Source organism: Cornus florida, unplaced genomic scaffold (genome assembly GCF_030987335.1).
Source record: "Cornus florida cultivar Cherokee Brave unplaced genomic scaffold, ASM3098733v1 CherokeeBrave_3.0.0_Hap2_Chr01, whole genome shotgun sequence".
Classification (NCBI taxonomy): Eukaryota; Viridiplantae; Streptophyta; class Magnoliopsida; order Cornales; family Cornaceae; genus Cornus; species Cornus florida.
Genome location: NW_026775571.1, coordinates 5,804,030 through 5,831,439, shown reverse-complemented (window position 1 = coordinate 5,831,439; position 27,410 = coordinate 5,804,030). Strand labels below are relative to the sequence as shown.

Here is a 27,410-nt window from a genome sequence, read left to right as displayed (position 1 = left end):
CCGGATTTTGAAGAAAGATTTAATCTGAAAGGAGATATGGATGTCGAGGAATGAAATTTGATGTGAATGGAGATATGAACCCCACCGGTGATGTCGTGTAATAAAACCCACACTCTACTCACATAACCTTCTGTTCGGAATCTTCCAAATTTGGAGGATTTATGGCATTTTCCTTCCTTGTTTGCTTTTACCAAGTTCAACTGAAATCTCAATCTTCTACCTTAAATGGCATACATAAACTAGTAGTAACCACGTTCAAGAATTAGTTTTTAATTGCTCAGTAAACAATCAATTTCAAAAACAAAGGCCCCTGCCTAGACTCCCTTAGAGAAGTTTTTTCTTTGAAAGTTCAAGCAAACACGTCTTTTTAAAGGCCTCTGCTTGGACCCCCTGAGAGTTGTGTTTTTCCTAAAGTTCAAGCAAACAAACTACCACTTCGCCCCCCACCCAGACACAAACACTTTATACCATAAAGCCTAGAGCCCATTGGTACCAAATAAACAATTACTTAAAGCAACAGAAAGGCTATTGGCTTCATCATTTTAACGGCTCAACTATCATGTTTCACAAGGATGCAATGATCTAGTTCTCAAAAAAGTTTTGAGAAATACAGAAAACAGTGTCTTTTGAAATAGTGCTGTTCAAACTCTGCTTTTCAAATTAAAATGCTCAAAATACACTCTTTTCTTCGAGAAGAGTTAACTCATGTTCTTAGAAAACAGAACCAAACAAGCCTCTGTCTGGACAAGAACTCACAAAAACAAGGTCATGATTTGTGACTCAACGAATAGGCAACAAAAATAATAATAATAATAAATTTAAAAAAAAAAAATCACATGAACAAATTGCTTTATTCACATAATGGTAACCACGGGGCCGTGGCAACTACTTATATCCTGTGTGAAACTGATTGGTGTCTGGGTGATAGTCTCAAACTCAGGAATTAAATGCTTCACTAATTTATTAAACATACATACTGCAACAAACATGATTCGAAAATGTCACTTGTTTTTGTCCATCAAACTCCTCACTCGTTGCAATACACGAACAAACTCATAAAACAAGGAGAAGTCTAAACCCGTTCCTGTGAGGCCGTCACCATCCATAACCATTTTAGAAGATTTCGAAGAGTAAGTGTATGGGTTCTGACAAATGATAAAGTCGAAACCACCAAACTTGCTAATCAGACTGTCAAGCTTGTTACTTACTAGCTTCTGAATGTTTTCTATCTGCACCAACTCCCCAGCTTGATCAGACTTATGCCACCACCGCTTGAGAATCTTCTTCTTTCTTTCACAAGGCTCCACTGAAACAACAGCTTTCAAACGAATGCCAAGCCGGTGCAAAGTAACTTCTGCCCCACCAATTCCACTGTAGATGGATAACACTGTCAATCCTGTGGGAAATAAAGACTTCAAAACAGATAGATGATAACCCAAGGTGTCTGTCTGGAAGCAGTGTTTCAGTGACTGAAGTCTTTCTGTTAGGCTAAGCTCAGCAGCTCCAGTGTGATACAATGGGTAGCCCAGAATGCGCTCCAGATCTTCTGGCTCAATGGGTTCCAGTTTCGTATTGCCAACCCACAGAAGATTCAATGTGCGGCACTGGTGGAGGAGATCTTTTTGCTGTTCTACTGAGGGCAGCCCTTTAGAATCAACTAATATTTTTCCAAGTCGATCGCATTGTTGCGAAATCCCATTAGTCTCAGAACTGATGCAGCTCAACTGCTTCCTCGTATCCCATGAAGGCCACCATTGCTTTGTACATGGTATTGCTTCTTCAATAGTCATCGGTGGCTTTGGAAGAATGTGAAATCTATTTTCGGTAGGAAGATTGTGTATGTAGCCTTCCTTTCTGCTCAAGGCTGAGAAGAACCGAGTGTTCACAAATTCTGGTTCAATGGCATACAAGAACTGTGATATTTTCAACCAACACTCCTGAGTTAAATTCATAACATTTCCATAAAAGAAATACGGAAGTTTAGCTACCATTTGATCAATACTCCTGCATGACTTGGGCTTGGACAGTTTGGACAATCCGAATGCATCCGGCCTTCCTGCTTTACGGTTGACCTCCCTTTGAGGTGCAGGCCTCCTAAAGCTACTGAATTGAGCATCCCCTTTTCTAGCATCTGGCCACCTCGGGCCATGGAAACTGCTTGTCTCATCCGCATACTCTTCTTTTGGCCTTTTCAAACTGCTCGACTCATAGAAATACTCTTCTTTTGGCCTTTTCAGAATCGTTGACTCATCAACATACTCTTCTTTTGGCCTTTTCCCTTTATACTTCTCAGCCAAGTGTGTGTCCCTAAACTGAGAAACATCATCCAGACTATATTCCTCGGTTTTTACAGCCAATTCATCAAAGAAATGGTTATTTAGACCATCGCCGAACCCTCCACCAAAAGATCTACAATCTTTTCCAGTGTGTGACCGACAATTACTGAAAGAGGTAGAGGAATACTGCACAAACAAAAATAAAAAAAGTACCACTCTCAAGTAAATCTACTACCAGAAAGAGATTGACCAATACTGCACAAAAACAAAAAGTTTAGGCAAAATAATAACAAGCATTATATATAACCACACTTCAAACAAAACTAGCCTCCATGGTTGCATTGCACACAAATTAAGTCAAATAAATAGCCAGATTGGGCACTTGGGCAGATAATACTTTGAAAGTGCAGGATAAAAAGCCAGGCCTCTTGCACGCACAAAATATTTGGAAGGTTCCCTGTGGCCACCGGCCATTGAGCTTAAACAGAAATTCAACTAGAGTGTCACAGAACCTAAGGCATAAGCATCTAGGTCACTGGCTCAAATTGCAACTCTGATTCTGGAAACTTAGCACAACACATATTTATTAAGAATTCTGACCAACATAAATATGACTAATTTTCCACCCATTCTGAAGAAATTACTGGACGTATGTTAAGGTTTATAAGAAGCTTTAAGTGATAATACTAGTAAAATGAAAAACATAGCAATTGATCTTTAAAGAAGAGAAATACCTTGTCTTTGTCAACAATTGAATCAGCAAGCATAGAGATAGGAACTTCTGAACCTGAAAGACAGCATACAAGTAATAACTCAAAAGTTGCAGCAAGCTAAAACAAAAAGTAGTTCCCGCCTAAGAATAAAGATGAAATGTCTGGTAAACATTTGCAAATTTCTTAAGAGAACCATATTATCACCACTTAAAATATTCCAAAAGATAGTTTGCAATTTAGTAGAAAAATAGTATTTTCAAAAATGAGAATTATAAAAAATATTTCTGCCAAACAAGAAAAAATGAAATGAAATTTAAGAGGCAACAAATTTTCAAAAAGTTAGAAAAATAAAAATAAAAATAAAAGAAGAAGAAGAAGTTACATCTTTATTAAATTTGAAAATTAATTAAATCATATGCAATCAAAAATAAAAATCATGTCTTTAAATTTCAACTAAGCCACCAGGCATTGAGAGACTGTGCCGGCTTAATCTTAAAACCTGTGGGATGTTGTGCATAACTTGAAAATTCTCTATCCAAGCTTGAACACCAATCAACCTCCTCCACACCAAAAAGAGGGGGGGGGGGGGGGGGGGGGGGGGGGGGGGAAGCTAGCCCTAAATCATTTGAATCTTAATTAACATTTAAATTCTAAAAGAGTGACAAGGATTTTTTAGGAAGTCAGTCCAGCATCCCTTTACGAAGCAACCACCATAACCCTCCTTTGTTAAAGTAATTCATCAATAAAAAACTCGTTCAAATTTTAACACAACACATGCAGCTGAGGTACTCAAAGGGATCCAATTGTAAATGTATAGCTCAGATATAGAAGTGCCTGAAGTCACCATAGATTTTAGGTTTAGTTAATTAGGGTTAAGTCAAAGATTGAGAAGGAGAGAGAATGAAGAAGCGGGAATTGGTGTGAGAGTTAAAATCTGATTCTCTCACCCCTAATATCTTATGTACATTTGCGTGCGCAGTTAAAATCTGATTCTCTCACCCCTAATATCTCATATATATTTGTGTGCGCGCGCGCAAATGTACATAAGAATAAGCAAACAAGGAAAAAGGCTAAACTACCCCTATAGGGAATCCTATTACATATGTGCCCCCCACTGTAACTATTCTAACACTCCCCCCTCAAGCTAGAGAGTATATATCATATAGTCCCAGCTTGGAACAAATACACTTCAAACGATTATGACCTAGGGCCTTAGTGAACATATCAGCCTTGGAGAGGGATAACTACTTTCAAAACATAAATAAAAACTAAAACTTCAATACTATAGACTCCGTTTTGCATGAAATTTCCAGCAAAAGCCAATTACTAAGCACAACCATTGAGGGTAGCTAAATGGCAAGGCTCTTTGAACTGTTATGCTCACTGCTTGGGTTTCAGTCTTGCTCATCACTACAACATTAAAGAACTTGTGCTCTACCATATCAGTTGATTCTAAAAGTAAACTTCATAGTTGGGAAAAGACTATATTTTTTATTTTTTTGATAAGTAAGAAAAAGACTATTGAAATGAGAATATATAGGAATCATATTATAGAAGACAAACATGGCTCCATGACAATTAAATTAAATATTGTATAAGTTCTATAATTATAATCACTCTTGTCATACTGAAAAATAATAACAAAAACACCCCATATGTATGTATAAATATATATGTGCATTTTTTTTTGTGTAGGTGTATATATGTGTATTTGTTAATGAACATAATTTGATAACTTCTCTCCAACTCCCATTCCCACTCCATAAATAGTTCTTTTCTATGTCTTCTGTTTTCTTTTAAATATGACTACAAACTTCTATAATTTTTTTTTTCCTAGTTAACTTCTATAAATTTAATACAAACTGTTCTGCTAATCTTCCTTGCAATTTATATTTTTCCATGCAAAAAGAAAACAATATATAATATCCAAAGTTCATTGGTCTCATGTTGGTGAGTGTCAAGAAACGTTGGCCATTTGTCAGAATTGAAACTTTATTTTAAAATTATAGACACACAGAATTTGTAGTAGGAGAAGTGTCAGTATCAAACATATTCAACGAGGACACAGCCCCTTCAAAGTGTCCATGCTTCTTGGAAATGGTAAAAGACCTTCACCCTGACATAGAATTACATTGCTGTTAAAAGTTCAACAAGTTCCCTACATGATTTAGATTTGTCTCATCTTCAATGAATTCCATGTCTGGCATGGATCAGTTTTTAGTCTTCACTACAAATGGGCCTGAATAGATTAAACAAACTTTGAGGAGGTTATGGTTCTTTAAGAATAGTAATAAGCAACTACCTACAGTAAAATTCATTATAGGAAAAAGAAAGAATAGAAACGAGTATCAGTAAGCCAGTAATCAGAAAAGTCCTTTAATGGTCATGTAAGACAATTTGCAGAAAGCCCAATAGATTCAAGACATTCATTTAGCAATTTTAGCTAGTTGCCAATCCCCCTACGCCAACCCACAGGGAGTGCGCAGCAGGAGAAAACAAAAATAAATGGACATAAAATGCTCCATTTCCTTTGAACCCAAGAAAAATGAACATAAATCATTTGCCAAGAGTTTTAAGGGTGATGCACCATTAACAAACATTCAAATCAATGTAATATTTACTCACCATATTTCTCAATGACCGTTGAAATTTCATTCTCCGAGAAACCCATTTCAAGCAAACGAAGTGTCTTGTCCATAGTCCCAAACAAGGCCTCAGTGTTACTATCCTGAAAATGCTAAGTTATTTGACCATAAGCCGTATGATACCATGCATAGGATTAGATAACAAATCTATGAAAGCTTTGAAAGCAATTCTTGCATATGCAAGTTGAAAACCGGTTTTGCCAAAAAATTGACACTTGATATCAAGGATTAGAAGTACAATAATGCACATTACTCCACCATATTGTCAGAAACTGTTCTAATTTAATCATTTTTTTTTTATGTTCTCAAGCAACATAGTCACACCTAGATCAGCTCTTGTTAATATTTTACATTGCTCATCAATCAAAATCGGAAGTAATATTCTGTATCATATTTATGTAATGACATTGCTACTTTTTTTTACTTTCTTGCTTAACCAAACTAATGGCATATACACATATGACATCCTAAAATTGCAATCAGCTCAATTGTAAACAAAATAATCATCAAAGACCTCTTTCCTTTCTTCATCACCATGATTTGGATCATCTGTATCTTTTTCACAGCTTCCAGCTATCTGAGCAGCAAAGATGAAGTCCACTAATTCACTTATTGGAGCATCTTCGCCTGAAATGCAAAAAATGCAACTTGAGAATAGAAACTTCAAAATAATCACTGTTAGAGATTGTATCAAATTCCTATTTCAATTAGGTTTCTATTTTAGAGTTGTATTTTACTAAGTAATTTATTGTTGGGCAACTCTTGGGCTCCAAGGAATTGTAATCTTTGTCCAACAAGAAATTGGGTTGAGACCTATGAGATTGGGGAAATGTATTCTCATGAGGGAGTTCACTGGTAAAGGTTGTTTATGGGTTAGTAGAGTAGGAAAGACACCCATGGCACTGGTAACGATGGAACAAGCTCGTGGAGTGGTACATGGTGAAAAGCCATGTACATGGTGTTGGTACTGTACTGTTGTACTATCTCTACGAATCATAGTGGAATATCTTCTCATCCGTGGATGTAGGCTGGTTTTGGCTGAACTACGTTATTTCTTTTGTTTGTGTAATTGCGTTGTTGGCTTTCATTGGACCTCGATATTCACGCACTTCCGCTGCCCAACAATCACATTTCAAACATTTATGAATCAGAATGAGATTCTAGAGCAACAATAAAAGCTATAATCAACCATCTTGGTCTTTTTCTAATAACACAAGAAAAATTATAAATAAAAAGATATTGATTAAGAAATTAGAAAGTACTTTCCACATAGAAATACAGAGTTATACTTAAGTATGCATATGACAGGACTTGTTGGATGCAGCAATCTCCTAAATTTAACACTTGTTGACATGGCTATAGAAGCCTTTTGACTGATCAATCACAATGTCAATTTTGTATACTTCTGAAAGTGTCTGTGGTAATAAGAAATTGCATGATCGCAGATTCTACAAGATAAAAACAAATCTATGAGTATTAATATATATTATTCTTCCTCCTCTATTTGGAAAAGTATTATGTCAACAAGAGATGTTGTCTTGCAAGGGTGCACTTACAGGATTGGAGATGGTTCTACAATCAAATTCTTCCTTGACCCTTGGTGTGAAGGATTCTTAGCTCAGAAATTTAATCACAGAATGTTGAGGAGGCTGTGTTCGGTGAGACAGTTACTCTGGATTTCTTTGTGACTAACAATTCTTGGGATGTTGCCAAGTTTAGTCATGAAACTCAGGAGGTCTATCAATCTGTTAGGAGGTTTTCAATCTAAGGGGGTCAAGATAAGATCTTATGGAAGACTAAACAATTCTCTTTTAAAGCTGCATGAGATGCCTGCAGGTCGCTAGGCCGTTGGTCTCTTGGGCTAAATTGTGTTGGAATGGGGGTAGACCTAGATGGTCGGTTCATGCTGTGTTGGTTCTACAAGATGCTGTCCTTACCAATGATAATTTGCAGAGGAGAGGAATCTGTTTGGCTTCTATTTGTGTTCTCTGTCATAAGCATGTGGAGCACAGAGACCATGATTTCTATCAATGTCCTTATGCTACGCAAGTTTGGGAGGGCTTGAAGGAGCTTCTTAAGTGGCATCCTGGGTGTTTTCACTCTGCTGATACATGTATAACATTACTGGCGCAACAATTGGCTGCGGATTCTTTCAGAAACAAGCTTCTTCGAGTGGTCTTTACAGCTGCTCTTTATTACATTTGGAATGAGAGGAATTGTAGGCTTCATACTGCTAGCTCTAGAGATTCAATTGTTTTGGTTAGGTGTATTATGTGGGACGTGTTGGATGTCCTGGTGGCCTGTCTCCAAGATATTCTTTAGTAGTGTTGTTTTGATTGCTGTCTAGGGGTTATCCCTAGGTTCTTCCTTCCTTTTCTTTTAAAGGTTGGATGTGTGTGAGGTCGTTCCTCCTTTGTAATTGTACTATATTTCCATATTTATAAAACTTTCCCATCATTCAGGAAAAAATATATATATATTATTATATAGAACTGAAATTTCTGCTTACCAAGCTTCTCAATTGCAAACTCAATTTCATCCAAAGAGAAATTCATCATCAACAAGGATGCTTTTTTGTCATCATTAACTCCACGTACACCAGGCTCCTGCCAAACATTGAATAGGATACTAAGCCTCGTGAATTAAAAAATCCAAAAGCCTAATTAGTGTAATTATCGTGACAGCTATGACACAGAGATACAGACACATGACATGGGTACGGCACTGATACAGAATTTACAAATACGGCACCTCTCAAAAAAATATTTATGAAATGAAAACGAAACCTCTTGAAAGAACAGGGCAAGGACATGGCAAAGATAAGATAACAAAATAATAACATAATATATTATTATATTGAAAAAAAAATTATTTCTTGCTCATTTTATCCACTATATCATTAATATAATCACTATTTGGGGCTTAAGACTGGATGAGTGTTGTTTTTGTTTATTTGTTACCGTGGGCTTAAGGCAGGCCTTGGCGCAATGGAAAAGTTGCTCCATTATGACCTGATGGTCATGGACTTGAAATAGGAAACAACCTCTGTGCATGTAGACATATATGTAAGGTTGCATACATCTGATCCTCTCCAAATCCCACAATGGCAAGAGTCTCATGCAATGGGTAGCTCTTTTTTTGGAATATGAGGATTGTCACCCAAGACTACAATAGGTCAGAGTGCACAGTTCAGACCTAAAGAGAGAGTAAAACGGTCTCATGGATATACGAGGGAGAAGTTTACAACCAAGTTATCACCAACCTCTAAAACCACCCAGTCCCTCAGATTTATGCAATATCTCCTCGATCCTTCCAATTGTTGATCCATCAACGGCCCAGCTCCTCATGCAATCTGCTTTTCCATGGATGTTCAATCAACTTTTCTGCTTGGTTGAATTGCTCTTGTTAAAGAGTTTGTAATGTGCTCCTTGCTTTGAATCCTTCAAACACACAAGTTTGTAATTGTAAAATGGTGCCCCAAACTGCCTCACCTATTTCTTCTTTCTTCTTCTTTTTTTCTGTTCTTTTTCTTATAAATAAACAACCGTCTTGCTTATTTTTAAAATTTCAGTCCCCCTCCCACCCCCCCCCCCTCTCCACTACAGTAATCTTCATTCTTTTGAGTTAAAGAACTGTCAAATTCATTCTCTCTCTAAAACTATCACTTCTAATTGTGGTCGAACTAAATAATGTATTATCTTAATGAATACCATTCCTTCAACCAATCAATTACCCTAAATTTGGTCGAACTAAATATTGTATTATCTTAATGAATACCATTCCTTCAACCAATCAATTACCCTAAATTTGGTCGAACTAAATATTGTATTATCTTAATGAATACCATTCCTTCAACCAATCAATTACCAAATAGCCGAATTGTGGTCAAACCAAATAATATATTATTTTAATGAATACCATATTCCTTCAACCAATCAAGTAACCTAATTGTGGTCGAACTAAATAATATATTAGTCTAATGAATACAATTCTTTCAACAGATCAACTAGCCTAATTGTGGTCCAACTAAATAATGTGTAAGCAGTCGGGAGAATCTATGAACCATCTTCTTCTTCACAGCCCAGTGGCAAGGGATATTTGATCTATGTTATTGGTTGCGTTTGGCATGACTTGGGTTTTTTCCGAATCCACGGTGGATATGCTAGAGACTTGGAGAGAGTTTACAGTGGAGAGCCGAGTCATAGATGCTTGGAGGGCCACTCCCCTTTGTTTATGGGGGGTTTGTGTGGCACGAGAGGAATAGAAGATCTTTTGATGGAGAGGAATCTCTCATTTTGTCTATCAAATACAACATACTCTCTTCTTTATTCTTTTGGGTTTTTGGGCGTAATTGTTAATCTATGAGGGATCTTTTGGAGTTTGTGGATAGCTTGAATTTTTAGTGTCGCCTTGGGCATCCTTTGTATTCTTTCAGGTTCGCTCCCCTTCTTGAGCACCTTTAATGATATCTTACTTGTCAAAAAAAAAGTCAAAGAGTTATTCTTGTTTTTGAGTACCAAGTAATTAAGCTTTGGAATTACTTAGTGTTTACCTAAGAAAGTGGTAGGAATGTCATTAATGTTGTGTGGGGATTCTAAAAGTCCTAGGAGAAATCAAGAGTGATTGGTAGTTATATTATATAAAGTACAGCCCTCTCTCTATCGTAACAAGTCTTAATCAATATCATTTTGAGTTATTTTCAGATTAAAAGATTCTCTCAAGGCTTTTCCTAGATTTCCCTTAAGAAATCTAAGATTCCGAAGATAGTAACTCTAGTCTTTCTTACTGCTGTAAGAAGAATTGTATTTTATCTCTGTTTGCTTCAATATCTTTGTTCATGTTAGAAGTTATATATATAATAATGGGTCGTTATGAAATTATGTTTAGTTAATAGGCTGTTTGTGTTATTATGTAAACCTTGTAACATATATAAGCCTACATAGGCTTATTAGGTTTTGCAAGTTGTTTTTTGAATACACAGAATACGCTTTTGCTCTCTCTCTTTCTCTTTTGATTTTGAACATGGTATCAGAGCACAATGATCTTGAGTGTGAGAGTTAGCAGGTGGGTTGGTCGTGAATCACGATCTGAATCACGATTTGAATCACAATCGGAATCGTGATTGTGGTTTTGATGTCTCTGTCGGCAATTTCTTGCTCACCGTAATCAGATCTGAAGTGTGTTCGTTGTTGTTTCTGCCTTCTTCATCGTCACCGGCAGCTCCTCTTTGGTGGTCGTCGTCTCTGCCTTCTTCGTCGTCGCTGGCAGAAGCTTCTTCGTCTCGATTTGCAGAGGTGAGATTGGTTTTCGGCCGGAAGTTGATTCGGCCGCTGCTTGTTGATTCGGCCGTTGCTCGTGGTTGGGTTGCCGTCGCCTCCGCCGTATTGTTTACCGGAGTTTGTGACGGAGTGAAGAAGAAGACCCGTGTTTGGCTACATGATTGTGCTACTCCAACCCTGGTTTGCTAAACCTGGGATAGTTATTCTAATCCCGGTTTACTAAACCAAGGATAGTCCAGATCCGACCCGTACCAAGATCCGACCCGTTCCAGGACCCGACCCGTACTAGAATCCGACCCGTTTCAGGACCCGACCCTTGCCAGGATCCGACCCGGTTTCAAAATCCGACCCGTTTCAGACCCGCTTCCAGGTTCGGCCAGAATACATAATTTTTTTTTCTCTCCTTTTTCTTCTCTGTTTTGCTGGATTCAACATGGCCTCAAGTTCAAGTTCAGATTTGCTTTCACCCACGAACAGTCTTAATTCTCCCATGACTTCAGTTAAGCTCAATGGGAAGAATTACATATTGTGGGCCAAATCTGTAGCCATTTTTCTTAAAGGCAGAGGTCTTGGTTCTCATTTAACTAAAGAGAAACTCAAGGCAAATGATACTTCCTTTGATGCATGGGCAAAGGAAGATGCTCAGATCATCTCTGTGATGATAAACATTATTGAACCCCAAATTAGTTCAACTTTACTTTATTTGGATACAGCCAAGGAGATATGGGATAGATTGCAGCAGTTATATTCTGGGACAGGTAATATCACCCGTGTTTATATAAACAGTACTTCAATCTTGAACAAGGTACTCAAAGTATAGAAGAGTATTATTCCGAAGTTATGGGAGTCTATGGAGCTGAATATGTATCAGCCCATTACTGCTGATGTTCGCAGTATGCAACAACAGCGTGTGGACTTTAATGTTGTCCGTTTTCTTACTGGTTTATCATCAGCATATGAGCCTTTTCGTGCACAGATTATGAGTAGTCCAACACTTCCATCTCTTGCTGAGGTGTTTTCTCGACTTCAGCGTGCTACACTGGCAAGTGATACCTCAAATTTGAATACTAGACAGAGTGGCGAGCGTTCAGCATTGGTAGTTTCAAAGGGTGAACATAATACTTACCGTGGAAGTCGTGGGGGACGCTCCACACGTGGTGGTCGTGATTCACATGGAGGACGTGGCCGTGGCAGGGAATTAAGAAAGTGTACTCATTGGGGTCTTTCTAATCATATTGTGAACTTTTTGTTGGGACCTTCATGGGAAACCATCTGGTTATGCAAATCAAGTTTCCTCTTCTTCGAATGATGTCGCTTCTGGATCGCACAATGTAGCTGAATCAGATACAGTTCATGTTCCACGGGATGAGTATACTCAGTTTTTGTCTTATAAGCAAGCATCTAATTCATCTTCCACGACTACCTTTGCCCAGTCAGGTACTGCACACACATGTCTATTGTCTTCCACTCGCAGTCCTTGGATCATAGACACTGGAGCATCTAATCATATGACCGGATGTTCTTCTCTTTTATCTGATTTTCATTCTGTACCTACTTCTCAAAGTGTTACTCTTGCTAATGGTTCATCCATTCAGGTTTCAGGTTTGGGGACAACTCAACTTAGTGATTCATTGTCTCTCTCGTCTGCTTTACATGTTCCGCAGTTTCCCTTTAACTTAATGTCTATCAGTAAGCTTACTAAATCTCTCCAGTGCTCTGTTACATTTGATCCTACTTCTTGTGTGTTTCAGGATCTCAAGACGAAGAAGAAGATTGGTACGGGGCATGAAGCTGGTGGCTTATATTATTTTGATTTCGAACCTTCTCCTATGGCTCTTCAGTCTTCTCTGTCTCCATTCCAGTGGCACTGTCGCCTTGGTCACCCGTCACTTCAAGTTTTGAAGCGTCAAGTTCCTAGTCTTAGTTATTTGAAATTCTTGTCATGTGAAGTTTGTCAACTTAGTAAGCACCATCGCGTGTCTTTCAAGTCTAGGGTTAATAATCGTGTTTCTAGTCCTTTTCATTTGGTTCATTCAGATGTATGGGGTCCAATAAAACATTCTTCAATCAATAAATTTCATTATTTTGTGACATTTGTGGATGATTATTCTCGCCTGAGTTGGTTGTTTCTAATGAAAGATCGTTCTGAGTTATTTTTAATTTTTCAAAAATTTCGCAAAGAAATCAAAACTCAATTTGGATGTCCAATTCGTATTCTACATTCTGATAATGCTAAGGAATATTCTTCAACTCCCTTTGATACATATCTTAGTGATAAAGGAATTGGGTTTTGGGTTACTATATAAACCAAATGGTCATCTCAGAGTGGAAGGTTTTATAGATGCCGACTGGGCCGGTTCTTTTTCAGATAGGAGATCTACTACCGGCTACTGCACATTTGTAGGAGGAAATCTAGTTACATGGCGAAGTAAAAAACAAACGGTGGTAGCTCGATCTAGTGCTGAAGCTGAGTATAGGGCAATGGCCCATACCACTAGTGAGTTGACATGGATACAACATTTTCTAAAAGAACTTGGGTTAACAGTTGAAACTCCTACTCCATTGTTCTGTGATAATCAAGCAGCAGTTCACATTGCATCAAATCTTATGTTTCATGAGAGGACCAAACATATTGAAGTTGATTGTCACCTTATTCGAGAAAAAATATTACGTAGGAGCATCTCTACTCCATTCGTGAAGTCTGAAGATCAATTAGCTGATATGTTTACCAAAGCATTGGGTCATAATCGATTAAGAACTATCTGTTCCAAGCTGGGATTATTTGATATATATTCTCCAGCTTGAGGGGGAGTGTTAGAAGTTATATATATAATAATGGGTCGTTAGGTAATTATGTTTAGTTAATAGGCTGTTTGTGTTATTATGTAAACCTTGTAACATATATAAGCCTACATAGGCTTATTAGGTTTTGTAAGTTGTTTTTTGAATACACAGAATACGCTTTTGCTCTCTCTCTTTCTCTTTTGATTTTGAACAGTTCAATACTTCAATTAGAGAAGAGGGAAAAATATATTGTATTATTCAATCTTGTTGAGGATACAATACAATACAAGAACAACATATGTCCTAAAAGAAAGCAGACCAAAATCATCCCATTGTTACAGCTTGTTTCCACCATTGTGAAAAGCAAAATACACTGGCCTAACATGTGCACTACTGTTGTTTTCATCTCTGGCATTTTGGCAGCACAAAACAGAAATAGAAACAGTTGTCAATCATGTCCTTAGTATCCAGTAAACAGTTCTGAGGTGTGAAGCTGCAGCCCTTCCCTACAGCACTCTATAAATATCTTATAATAAAACAAGAGGCTTCCGAGGGGACAGTTGAGGTGGATGCAAAAACTAACTGCTCTATCTGTGAAAGTATAAGATTGGTTTACAATCACATAAATGGAGGAACACAATACAGTTCCTCATTAGATACCCCTTCCCCCTTTTCAGACTCAGCATCAATATCCAAGAGAATTTCTACAAGTTCAATACCTAATCTAACCAATGTGGAGTTGCAACCCTACCAAGTAACCCCACAAGTTGTGCATTGCCTGCCTGAAAACTATGTAATTAACTCCTGTGTATGGCTCCTAATCAGAATTAGCATCTTCTCATCCATAGCGCACTAACCAAGTAGAAGGAATATATGCGGATAGGATCTCAGAATACGAATACACACACATAATCAAATAAAAGAAAAAGGACTAATGGAACAATAAGAAGTGGACAGCTAAAAAAAATGTAGAAGAAACTTGGAAATGCTGACTGTAAGGATGAATACCATTTTCTCATATACTAGGATGATAACCAGATTATGATGGCTTAGATAAAGACAAAGGTTGAAGCATTGGTAAATTCACATTTGAGAATTCACTATCATTACTGTAAGCAGGCAGGCTCTATATTCTGTTTCTCAGCCGTGCTAACTCGGATAAATAATATAGGATGTTAGAAAGAAAACCGGTGAAAATGCAGATCTCAAGACAGCGTATCAGGTCTCCTTGATGCAGCAGCTAACATACTTCATTCAAACTAAGCAAATCAACCAGACTAAACAACTGATAGCAACTTAAACATACTGCAATAATCCCCCAACTTGTATAGGCTAGTCAAATAGAAACTTCCACTTTACCCCTGTACAGGATAATTACAGAAAAAGCACAACTATGTCGGAAATACACAGCCATCTGCAGGTTACCTCTTTTTGACATAAATCTGTGGCAAAATTGTGGGAACTGCTTGTATCCTTGTCATCACCAAACATGCTATCCAGAGAATCTGATGATATAGAACAAGGTTTACCAAGAGCCTGTTTCATTTCAACGAGGGTAAACAATTGATTTTATAGAACTGAAATAGATGACACTGAGAAGCAGAAAATAAATAAAATAACTACTCGAGTATAATGGGATCGAGACAATGTTTTAAAATCTCACAACTCATAAGAGATCCTAAAAAAAGAAGTTCATTTTTTATTATTATCCTACAATCAAGGCTGCATTTCAATTTCTGGATCGTTCCTCTAGTGTTCCTCAAACTTAAGTTAGAAATGGAAACTTTCAGGCTTCAGCTGAAGTGCCAATTCTGTGACTGTGGCCATCAAAAACAAGAAATATTCAACAAGGCAAATTTACTATTTTGCTGTAATACAGATAAAAGAAACACATAAAATTGCAAATGGCTAGATAGATGATTCAGACTTGTAGAAAGGAGAAAGGAGCTGATGAGTGCAGGGGGGGTCCTGAAGATCTTCTCCGGGCTGGTAAATGCATTGGGAAGGTGCGCAGAATGGGTTATCTGAAAAGCTCACAACATGGGGAATTGTACCACTGTGCCCTAAGAAGCACGGACACGGATACGACACCGACACCGACACGGCGACACGGCAAATCCTAAAAAATTAGGACACGGACACGGCGGGGACACGGCGAATAGTATATATATATATATGATGTAGTACTTTAAAAATTACTGAGTGTTACTATTTTTCATCAACCTCACAATGAAAAAAAACACAAATCATAACTCATAACTAATAAACTATAAAAGAACAATGTTGCAGAGTTATAAAGCCAAATAAAAAACAAGACAATAGAATAATAACTAGTATCATTTAATCATCATTGCAACTTTACTCCAAATACAAAAGCATAGACAGAAGGACTATTAACATTCAGGACTTTACTGTTAGCACTTAACATTCACAAAAACCTAAAGCTAATCCCAAAAAAGATACAAAAACAAGTCAGTGTACTATCATCTATTCCCATCCATCATTTGACCTAGGACTTTTACCATTTACAATACCAAAAGGGTAGTACAAAACAAAAAACAGAACATATCAGCATTCAAAAAAAAAAAATTCCAAAAGCGTCCGTGTCCATGTCCGCGGAGTGTCCGTGCCGTGTCCGAGCTATGTCCGAAAATTCAAAAAAAATAAAAAATTCCAAACACGTTTTTTGACATGTCCGACACGTGTCGGGGCGTGTCCGACGCGTGTCCGTGTCCGTGTCCGACATGTGTCGGACACGGATTCTTTGCCCATTTTGGAGTGTCCGTGCTTCCTAGACTATGCCTCCGTTCGAAGCACTGAGGGAGATTTTTCTTTTTGGAAGAGAATTCTAGAGGGGAAATGCAATGTGGTGACACAAGACAAGACCCATAAAGGAGGGTGACTGGGTTGATTAAAGATTTGCTGGTTATCTTCCTCCGCTGGAGGAAAAAAAGCTGCACAGTGAGGTGGCAAAGATTCGATTCCAGATAGAGGTTAGATTGTTGACAAAAAGGCAGGGACAGCTCGGTGGCAGGTTGAGGTGGATCAAGCTTCATGTTAAACGAGTAAGGAGTTCTTGAGAAGATCTCTTGAAAAGGAGTGGGAAGATTCAACTCCAACGAGCCAACAGTGACGGAACTTGAAAAGTGGGCAAAACAAAGTGGCTTGTTCTAATGGAGTTAGTGAATGGAGCACTGTTCGTATACCTCTTTTCTTCACAGAGGGAGCTGGATAGGGTTTTGAGCAAAGGCGAAGGAAATTTAAAGGTGAATTCAGTATTCTGTATCACATAATTAGAAAAAAAAAAATTAAAATTTAAGTGTCAATGATGTAAAATAGGGTCACCTTCAAGCACTTCTCAAAACCTAATCTAATTTTGTATATAGAAACCAACAGGCAGCAGCCAAAAATAGTATACTAATGCCTAACCTTGTTCAAATGATCAAAAAAAAAAATTACACTTCACCTTAATTTAAAACACGGGACAAAGAAGCAAAGCAAACAATGTCAGACAGACAAGATAACAGCAAATTACCATTTCTGAATGACCATCTGCAGCTAATTCATCCTTTGCCTCACTAAAAAAGCCATCTAGAGAATCCGATGATTCTGACCCTGGTTTTCCAAGAGCCTATAGGGTCACCTTCAAGCACTTCTCAAAACCTAATCTAATTTTGTATGTAGAAACCAACAGACGAGCCAAAAATAGTATACTAATGCCGAACCTTGTTCAAATGATCAAAAAAAAAAATTCCACTTCACTTTAATTTAAGACATGGGACAAAGAAGCAAAGCAAACTATGTCAGACACACAAGATAACAGCAACTTACCATTTCTGAATGACCATCTGCAGCTAATTCATCCTTTACCTCACTAAATAAGCCATCTAGAGAATCGGATGATTCTGACCCTGGTTTTCCAAGAGCCTATTTCATTCCAAAATCCAAAGCATTTATTAGTCACTGTAATTCAGCTGTAGAATATGAAAATAATAATTCATTCCATGTTTGATGGATGGGACCCAAATGTACCAAGTGTATAAATATCACTTTCAAGGAGAAGATCATAATTCATTCCATGTTTGATGGATGGAACCCAAATGTACAAAGTGTATAAATATCTCTCAGGGAGAAGCCAGTTTATTTAGATTTTCCATAACAATCAAAAATAAGAAAAGGCGTTTTGTTTCAACATCCAAAAGCTGACTCGTCAAACGATTCTGTTTCTGTTCCCAATCATCGGTCAGGATAACCACCTTTAATTTATACACCAAATATCAACAATCCACTTTTAATATCATGACCACAGACACAGAATGATTTAAGAAAATAATTATTTTCGTTTAAAAAAGAAGGAATTTCCGATGAGACCAAAAGAGATTGTAAAACCACTAAATTAAAGAAAAAGGATCCAGGATCTCTTAGCATCAGCATAGGGCTTCACAACAATATACATCAGTTGATGTGAAAAGTAAATACTGCCAGTAAATGGAAAAAGATTATTTCGTTTACTGGGGTTGCCAAACTGACCACAAACTTGAGAATCAGGAATCACTGAGTTATGAACAATTTCATATTTGGTAATTGGTTGTATCATAAAAAAGTAATAAATAAATAAAGTAGTAAACAACTTAGAAACCATAAGATAAGAAGAGAATTCTGAAAATAACAATATAAAAATCAAGGCAAAGGCAGTGCATGTCAGGTGAAGAATTCAGAAATTGTTCATAATGTGATGAACAATTCTCAAATTACTGAATTAGCTTACGTATGGAAGTATGGATTTGAACAACTAATAAGCATCTATGTAAATGCAAGAAATATTGATTGGATCTACCATTTATGCTATTCATATAATTTCACCACATTAATGAATAAAGAAATAGCAGTAGTTTAATCCACAGACTTTCTCAATAAGTTTCAGTACGAGCTTATATTTATGTCAAAATAAGAGAGTAAAGAAGAACAGCTACAAAGGGGAAAAAATCAGGGAATTGGGCTTACTGTTCTTAAGTGATTGAGTCATTAATATACTATGCATCTTGCCAAGTAAATTAACAGATTACATTTAATAATTGAATAAATAGATAGATAATATTTGGCCATCAAATGAAAGGATACAGGAGAAAGCTCTTATATTTTCCACAAATTAAAACAGAGAGAGAAACATTTTAATGAAAAGTTACCAAGTAAAACAAAACAACGTTATACAACACAAGAAATGTTCACTTACAGAATATTCAAAAAGCGTCTCCAGTAACAAGTCAATATTGTCTTCACCTAGATTGAGAAGGAAATAATCTTTTTCAACAAAACCTAGTAACACATTTACTAATCGAACTGCTGGAAGAAAATAAATTAAACAGAGTAATATGACTTTATAGATAAAGTGTATCTAAAGATATAGTTTGACCCCAAATGTCGAAATCTTGGCACGATAAGCTTGGTGTTCTTTGTTCTCTTTGCACAACATGATAATACCATTGTTAGCCAACTCACCCACACCCAGCACCAATAAAACAGATTAAAGTTTGCTTTTGTGCATAACATACCCTTTTCTTCGATTACTTTGTCAACAAGAGATGGTGAGAATCCCATCCCCAGCAAGGATAATCTTATATTGCTCCCTGATGAGCTTGCAACGTTGACCTAGAATCAGATATTTTTCGAAAAGGATTAAAAAATAAATAAACAAATAAAAAGAAGGAAGGAAGTAGTTGGGAACCTATCAAATGTACAAACTTACAATGTGAATATCTAACCAAACTCTAGCTGCCAAAGCAGCAAAGAACAAAATTCCAAATATACATTACAAAACGTTTATTAGGATAAAGAGGACAACAGACAACTTTTTCATATAACAATGCATGTCCAGATTTCAAGATTCATACAAATCCGCATATAAAGAAACAGTGACCAAGTAAATGTCCAAAATTTAAGTCCTTCAGTCAATAAAAAGCATGATGAGGATGTGTATGATGATAAACAATCTTTGGTGAGGGATGACAATCAATAAGAGTTGAAGGCAATAACAACAAACAACACAAGATAAGCATCACAAACTAAAAAAATCAACTACATTTTCATGCATAACAGGAACCAAGTTTAATTCAATTTAAGCAGCAACTTCAAGCAAGAATGTAACAAATAAAATGAGCACCATTTCCTAATAGGTCTGTTATAGTTGAAAGGATATCGTTTAAATTTTAATACATCATATTTTCAAGAGTAAGCAAGAAAGTAGATGTCAAGGAAAAATAAAGATGCACTGCATTGACCAAAGAGTAGTGTTTTCTTGTTGGAGTGAGAATATTGGTTTCCTTAGCTTCATAATGTGATGTCATCTGAAGGCCAATGCCACTAACCCAATTTTCCATATGACAGCAGACCTCAAGGCAGGCCACATGCACCATGCCTTCAATGGCACCAGCAACACAGTATAACCGCTATAAACATTTCTATCTGAATGGGAGCAAAGGAAATTATAATCCTCTCCGGAAACATCTAGTCAAAGTAGAAGAGGTCACCTCTGACCAATGAATCCTTGGGGCAAAAGGTTGCCACATGGAATAAGGCAACATAGACAGGCACCCTCTGCAAACGCCATTTAGCTGTTATGTTTGAAATTGTTCTAGACCCTAGACAGGACAGAAGACCTAGCTCATTCCACATACCATCTCTCGGTGCCGGTTTCAACACTTTGGAAATCATTGTCATGATAATACCAACACAGGATTTTATTTTGCATATAGAAACTCTACAGAAAGCTATGAAGCACGGACATGCAGGGTAGGGGCAACGTACAAGTGTCGGACACGTGTCCGACATGGACATGCGTGTCCCAGCCTTGGACACATGTCTAACACTCACTTACAGGTGTCCTGTTTTTTATTCTTTTTTTTCAAGTCGGACACGCTGGAGGACACGGCCGGGACACTTCTGAGGACACGGCAATTCAGATTTTTGTTAGAAAAAAAATAGAGATGAAGATATACGTGTGGATCGATCAAAGACAACACACCAAATGCAACTATAGATTTAGAGATGGAGGGGATGAGAGAGCAACGGGAAGAGAGGGGAAAGCAACAAAGAGGTGATGAAGAACCTAATGATCATGATTTGTTGGTGTAGATCGATCGAAGTCTACCGAGTCCCAATTTGGTTCAGAGAATTAAAGAGAAAATCTTCTTTTAATGGTTTGATTGAACTTCTGTATGCATATTCATTCATATATCACTATATTGTAAATTAAAGTCATCAATGAAAGACAAGGGAGACAGAAAGTTAAGAGATAGAGGAAATAGAGACGCCGCTTAGAGGAGAGAGAAGATAATCCGTCAATGTGGAAGATCAAGAAGATAACATTGAAAACTTATCTCTTTTTCAATGTGTTTGGTTACAAATTTAACTATTCTAGTATTGGATACAAAAATATACTACTTATTTATTGAAAACTTATTGTTTTTATATAAAATTATTAATATAAATAAAATTATAAGTAAAATTAAAATTTTATATATAATAAAAATATATATTATTATTTTATTGCCGTATCCTTGCCGTGTCCGTGTCCTGTTTTTTAAAATTTTCCATATCCGAGTGTCCGTGCCGTGTCGTACCCGTGTCAGTGTCCGTGCTTCATAGACAGAAAGGTTCAAAATAGTAAAAAAGTTCTTTTTTTTATAAGTAATAATAACATAAAAAGGCGTTCAAGAGAGGAACGCGTCCCTTAAACAAGCGTGGAACTGGGGCTAAGGCCCCAAAGAATCCAAGAAAATAATTAAATCATCAAATGAGGAGCAAGAACTCCTCTTCACGTAATTGAAAAGAGAACGAAGAATGTAAAATTTCAGCATTGCCTTAGAAACCTCCTTCCCTTCGAACATTCTACTATTTTTCTCTTTCCAGATGCACCACCATACACAATGTGGGACAATTCTCCAAAAATCGCGTACATCCCTTCTAACACGACAACCTCTCCAAGCATAAATCAAATACTTAGTAGATCGTGGCATTACCCAACGCATGCCGAACAACCCAAGAATAAGATTCCAACAGTCGTGCGCCACAGGGAATTTATAAGGAGGTGATCAACTGACTCCCCATCTTTCTTGCATAGGCAACACCAGTTAACAAAACAATTGCCCCTTAAAAATAGTTATAAAAAAAAATTTCTTATAAAACAGATATTGTTATCTTATATTTCGAAGAGAAATTTCTGTTTGAAGCCGCAGCATTTCACACATAATTGATGAACTGATGTAAATTGCCAATGAAGCAACCAAACAGATTTGGCAATGATACAACCTTTAGATCGTGACGAACGATTGGAAACAATAGTTAAAGCTAAGATGGAGACAAGTCAGCCATTGTGAAATATCATAAAATAAAAAATAGCAATTTCAACAGATAATAATTCAATAATCTGGAAAAAAGTAGGCATACCCCAATATTCCTTGAACACATGTTCTCAGAGGGCAAATCCAGATCTGTAACCTCAATCTTTGGCATAGTTCCAGTCTCACCTTCCAGTTTGAAAGAGTTCGGTCTGAATTATCTGTTAACTCACACAACAGAAATAAAATTTACAGAAAATGAATAACAGTTTCAATTGTTTTAAAAGACAATGTCTGAAAATGTGTACCATCTTGACACAGAAAAACAGCAGCAAGCTAAAGAAATTTGTTTTGAGGACTACCACAAAGTTAAAAGGCAGAACCTTTTTCCTTAATCTCTGCAAATAATAATTATAAATGTAAATTACTTCGACATCCGCTGAGATTTGTCTTAATTACTCTCGGATTGAAGTTGTGAAAAACGTTTGCTCAACCTCCCCTAAGGTTTGATTGACTTAACTCTCACCGCCCTTGTGTTAGTTGACCCTTAATCCAGTGAAAAAGTAATTCTAAAATTCCAAAAATACCCTTATGCACTTGACAAAATTAACTTGATTAATCATGTGAAATGACCTTTTAAACCATACAGTTTTGGATGAAAATGCCCTTAATATTTGAACACTTAATTAATATAATATCTATATAACTAAAATTTAAAAAAAAAAAAATTAAAAATTATCAAGCAATTTAAAGTTAAATTTTTTTACTACATACTTTTATTTTTAAGACTAAAATTTGTAAAAATTAATTAGCAAACTTTGCAAACTAAATTAATATTTACAGTAACTAAATTTCAAAATTAATATGTATATAGAATAGAAAATTTATAAATTTAATATATAAATTCCATTATATATAAAGTTGCTATAATTCACACATATATATGTACATATATAATATACATATAAGCAATAAACCCTCCGCCCACCGCCACCATTCCTGCAACCACCATCGCCTCTTTTCACCTCCACCAGCCACTTCCCTCCTCAAATATTACCTATAACAGACTGTCTAGAATCTCTCTCTGCAATGGTGGAACAGGTCACTAGATTTGCCATCCCACGAACTCATTTCATGCCCTAATTCATCCTATAGCGACTCCATCGTTCCCCACCGCCATAGCCACCGCCAGCACCACCATCACCATTTCCATCTAAATCTGAACCTTCCCCTTTCCAAATAAGAATTGATTGTCCTCCAACTATTTAGATGGTACTTTTTATACCTTATTTGGTTATGGGTAAATGGGTCTTGATTGTTCTTTATCTTATTGATTTCATTGCTGAAATTGGTTGTTGTGGCTCATCGAGATATTTGAATCTGGGCTTTGAATGTAGTATTTGTATAGTTTTAAACTCTGCTTGTGACAAATATCTTGAATTTGAATATGGAGTATTGAAAAAAAAAGAGTTGGTTGCCCAGATTCAAAACCCAGACATCTCATCCAATTGAGTATTGGTATACCTTTAAACCCTGAAGGAATTCCTATATGTGTGTGTGTGTGTGAGTGAGTATATATACAGACAAACATATATATATGTGGGCATTGTGAGTTGGAATTTTGGGGTTTTAAATCCAATTTTTGGGTTATGCAGGTGCCGAGGGAGTTTGGTGGTGCTGGTAGAGGAGAGGTAGAGGAAGACAATGGTGGAGAAGGGAGAGATTTTGCGTGTGAGGAGCAAGCTGTCATGCAGGTCGTGGTTCTTGGTGGTTGTGGTGAGTGACAGCGGTAGTGGTTGTGGTTGTGGTTGTGGTTGTGGTTGTGTTGTGTTGTGTTGCGGCAAAGGTGGTGGTTGGTGTGGTGTGTGGTGGTGACAGCAAGGAAGAGGAGAAAAAGAAATGACTAGGGGGGTGAAGGAGGGAATAGGTAGAGTTTAGATGGGGCAGATTGGTAATTCCATGGTTCATGGCTTGCATTAACAATAGGAATATAAATTGTATTAATAAAATCAAGGGTATTCTGATAATTTCACTAAAAATATTTACCAAGTTAACGGTTCTTTAACTCTGACAGGTGTATCAGAGTTATTTTGCAAGACTTTTATCTGAAAGCAATTAAGTCAAACATCGGGGGTGGTAATAGTAATTTAACCTAATTATAATGATGATGGTATTAGTCAAATAATGGAATAAGAGAACCATGTGACTTTCATAACAGTAGTGGCAGCATTTAAAAAAAACTAGGTTGTGACTTCATTTACTAGAAAGTATACCATGTTTTAGGCAAATAGTGTCGCCCTGTCTTTTATTATATCTGCTTGTATGCACCCACTCCCCTCTCTTTAAAAAAACAAGAGGAGAACAAGAGTGATGAAAAAATCTTACAGTTTTAATATTGTCAATTAAACAATATAATTCAATGTAAGCTTTCAGCTAAAAAGACAATATCTAGTTCTTGAGTTCTCTCTCTTCAATATTTTAGGTTTAATGTCAATCATATTGAAAGGAATTATACTACATGAATCATAGCTCATTTAGTTTTACCAAGGATATGGACACAATAAAGGCAAAAGAAACATCTACAAATTCAATAGGGTATGTCTCATGATGTTCCGGAGAGTGTCAAGATTCTTGATTTAATAGTTACTATATTGTTACTCCTTCTATCCCATATTAGTAGTCCATTTTCCTTTTGTGGGTTGCACCAAAATACTTGTCCATTTTTAAAAGTCATGGCAAAAGAAATGCAATCTTTCCATCATCGCCCTTTAAATTTTCAAAAATCTTCCAACTTGATAACATACATATTTAAACTTGAAAGGACAACTAGGTAACTTTAGAAGGGGGACAATGCATTAATTGCATGTCCCCTTAAAAAGTTCTAATACCAAAAGACGACTAATACGGGACGGAGGCAATTAGCTTCCCAGCAAAGGATTATAGTAGGATGGGGGATAGTCTTTTAGAATGTCATGTGATTGAGATATTCTATAGAAAGGAAAGGAAAATCATTTAAAATATCTATAGATAGACAAAAAATTAGGTAACTAAGAAACAACTATGCTCCTAAAACGAGTGGAGTCAAATGGGGATGCTGAGATGAATGTGCAATAAGATAAAGAAGGATAAAATTAGCATAAATTGGGGATGAAATGAAAGAAAACAGAGTAAGATAGACTGGCCATGTGCAAAGAAAACCGAACTGCAACCATGAGGAGGAGTGGCATGGTGTACAATGAATAAATGAATGTCGAGATAAGGAGGACAGACATGGTAGCATGTGGCTTAATTGAATGTATGGCCCTAGAAAAAGGAAATTGGTAAATCATGTTTAATGTAACCATTAACCAACACCAAACAGTAAGCATAAGTATTTGTAAAGTCAAGTATATCACGTCAGTGGCACTTATCAAAAATATATATATATATATATATCTATCACATCAGTGGCATTGAAAAGGAATATCCAACATATAGGTATAAAACAAAGCTTTCTGCAGTAATAATGACAAACAAAACAAAAGAATTTATTCAATGACAAAAAGGATTGCAGTCACTATGTTTATTGTGAAACGATATGTGGCTTAGCAAAAAGATATTGAGCTAAATCAAATACATGAAGTTAACCACAAAATTGGTTAGGCTTCACGTGTATTGACGGAAAAGTGAGAAGCAGCTACTCAACCAATCGAGTAGTGTTGATCATTGAACAATGTCCGACAACTACCCTAATGATCAAGCAAACACAAACTTTCCGAGGATTGTTATGAAATGAAACATTTGATTTAGGGAAAGGTTACCTCCGGGATAAATTATCAACAGATCTATTTGTTGAGAAGAATAACTGCATAATTGCACACATGATCGTTATTAATTTGTACACACATATAGTTTGTCCTTATAGAGATGATATAGTGAGTATTAGAATCAAAACAAGAGCAAGTCATCTATGACCAGAAATGCCTCAAATATCATTGCATAGTATTTGCCACATTGTTCAATTATTTATTTGTTGCCAAGAAATTCGATCCGTTGCATTTAGAAAACTACTCTACACAAATTTTATCGTCAATAACTACCGTATAAACCAATATTAATAATACAAGTATTTATATGTGTGTGTTGTGTATGTGAATTATGTGCACAGACGAACTCAACTCAACTCAACCGAACAATCTTTTCCCAATTTATCTATATGTAAAGATATCTACATCCACAGTATATACAGGAATATAGAGAGAGAGGGGGAGAGAGAGAGAGAGAGAGTTGCATGCAACTCCAATTGAAGAAATGCAAAGTAAACAGAGAAATCAGAGAAAAAATCTATGGAGAGATGAGTAAAACCCCAAATATATCGACATTAAAACTATTGTAGCATGCATGGATTAAAATTCATGGGAATAAGACGAAGAAAGAAAGAAAGAATGAAATAGAGCGTTTACAGTTAGATTGCGGTTGTGGTGGTCAAAGGTGAACCTCTGATCGGCAATTACGCCGGAGAGAACAGAGAAATTCACTCGCGGAGAGCGGCGCGTCGGTCACACAGTCGGCACCTATAGATTCTTCGGAGTAGGGAAAAAGTGTGTGAGCTGAAACAGCCAACAGAAACACGGTACAACACAGACACTACGAAAGTAGGATTGCATCGAGGTACGGACACCGATGGAGGGCATTTGGATACGAGTTTAAAGTGAGCTTTGTGTATAAATTGTTTGGTAGTTGGTGGAAATGAAAAACTGAAAGAAATAGAAAAGAAGTTACTGAGGCATTTTATGGATATAGTTGAATGGAAAGGGAAAAAATTAATGCTACGGTATATTTTTATATATTTATTAATATACTCCGTATTAAAATAAGGGTAAGAAGGTGAAATAACTACTACGATATGCATTAAGAGTTGGGATTTCGTCAAAAAAATATATATATATTAATAATAATAATAGTAATAAATATTTATATAAATTGGATTCTGGCCTACGCGCCCTATAAATCATATTTAGTAAAAACGTGAAATAAATTTTACCATTTTTTAATATATATTAAATTTTACGATTTTTTAATATATATTAAGAGTTAGTAGTTAATTTTAAGATTTTTAATAGTTAATTATAGGGTGGGTACAGTTAGGGCTGGTCCTTTATCTCCTGGACAACACTGCCACACCCTGTATAAATCATTTTTTTTAAAAAAATTATCAAGAACTTGAAGTCCCTCTTACTAATATTATTTTTCTTCTCTCTCCTTTCTACTAAATACGGAGTAGTAAATAATGAAAAAGTTGTTCAAATACTTTCCATTTATTTTATTTTGCTTTCTTTTATTCTACAAATGTCACAATTAAGTAAAATTGAAAAAATAGGCTTAGATTTGTCCAATC

General features: G+C 36.4%; 1 protein-coding gene across 5 annotated transcripts; it reads right to left on the bottom strand.

Moving 5' to 3' along the window:
* Nucleotides 1–788: 788 nt before the first annotated feature.
* On the bottom strand, nt 789–26,750 carry LOC132284241 (probable inactive DNA (cytosine-5)-methyltransferase DRM3). Of its 5 annotated transcripts, none has more exons than XM_059786356.1 (11): nt 26,476–26,750; nt 22,143–22,254; nt 19,250–19,346; nt 18,931–18,977; nt 17,529–17,624; nt 15,123–15,233; nt 8,144–8,240; nt 6,149–6,261; nt 5,615–5,726; nt 3,011–3,063; nt 789–2,462 (listed from the first exon to the last, which is right to left on the bottom strand). In XM_059786356.1, the coding sequence occupies exons 2-11, from the start codon at nt 22,206–22,208 to the stop codon at nt 1,002–1,004; spliced, it is 2,253 nt and encodes a 750-aa protein (XP_059642339.1). In that variant the 5' UTR covers nt 22,209–22,254; nt 26,476–26,750; the 3' UTR covers nt 789–1,001. The 5 variants fall into 5 exon arrangements, with proteins under 5 accessions (XP_059642339.1, XP_059642405.1, XP_059642546.1 ...); XM_059786422.1 differs by having other exon boundaries at nt 5,615–5,717; XM_059786563.1 differs by lacking the exons at nt 18,931–18,977; nt 22,143–22,254; nt 26,476–26,750 and having other exon boundaries at nt 19,250–19,293.
* Nucleotides 26,751–27,410: the final 660 nt, after the last annotated feature.

Coding starts and splice junctions, on each gene's coding strand:
- LOC132284241 (XM_059786356.1), bottom strand. CDS start 22,208: ATGCCAAAGATTGAGGTTACAGATCTGGATTTGCCCTCTGAGAACATG. Junction 18,978..19,249: donor CAAAGTAATCGAAGAAAAGG/GTATGTTATGCA, acceptor TTCTCAATCTAG/GTGAAGACAATATTGACTTG. Junction 3,064..5,614: donor AACGGTCATTGAGAAATATG/GTGAGTAAATAT, acceptor GCTGTCTTTCAG/GTTCAGAAGTTCCTATCTCT.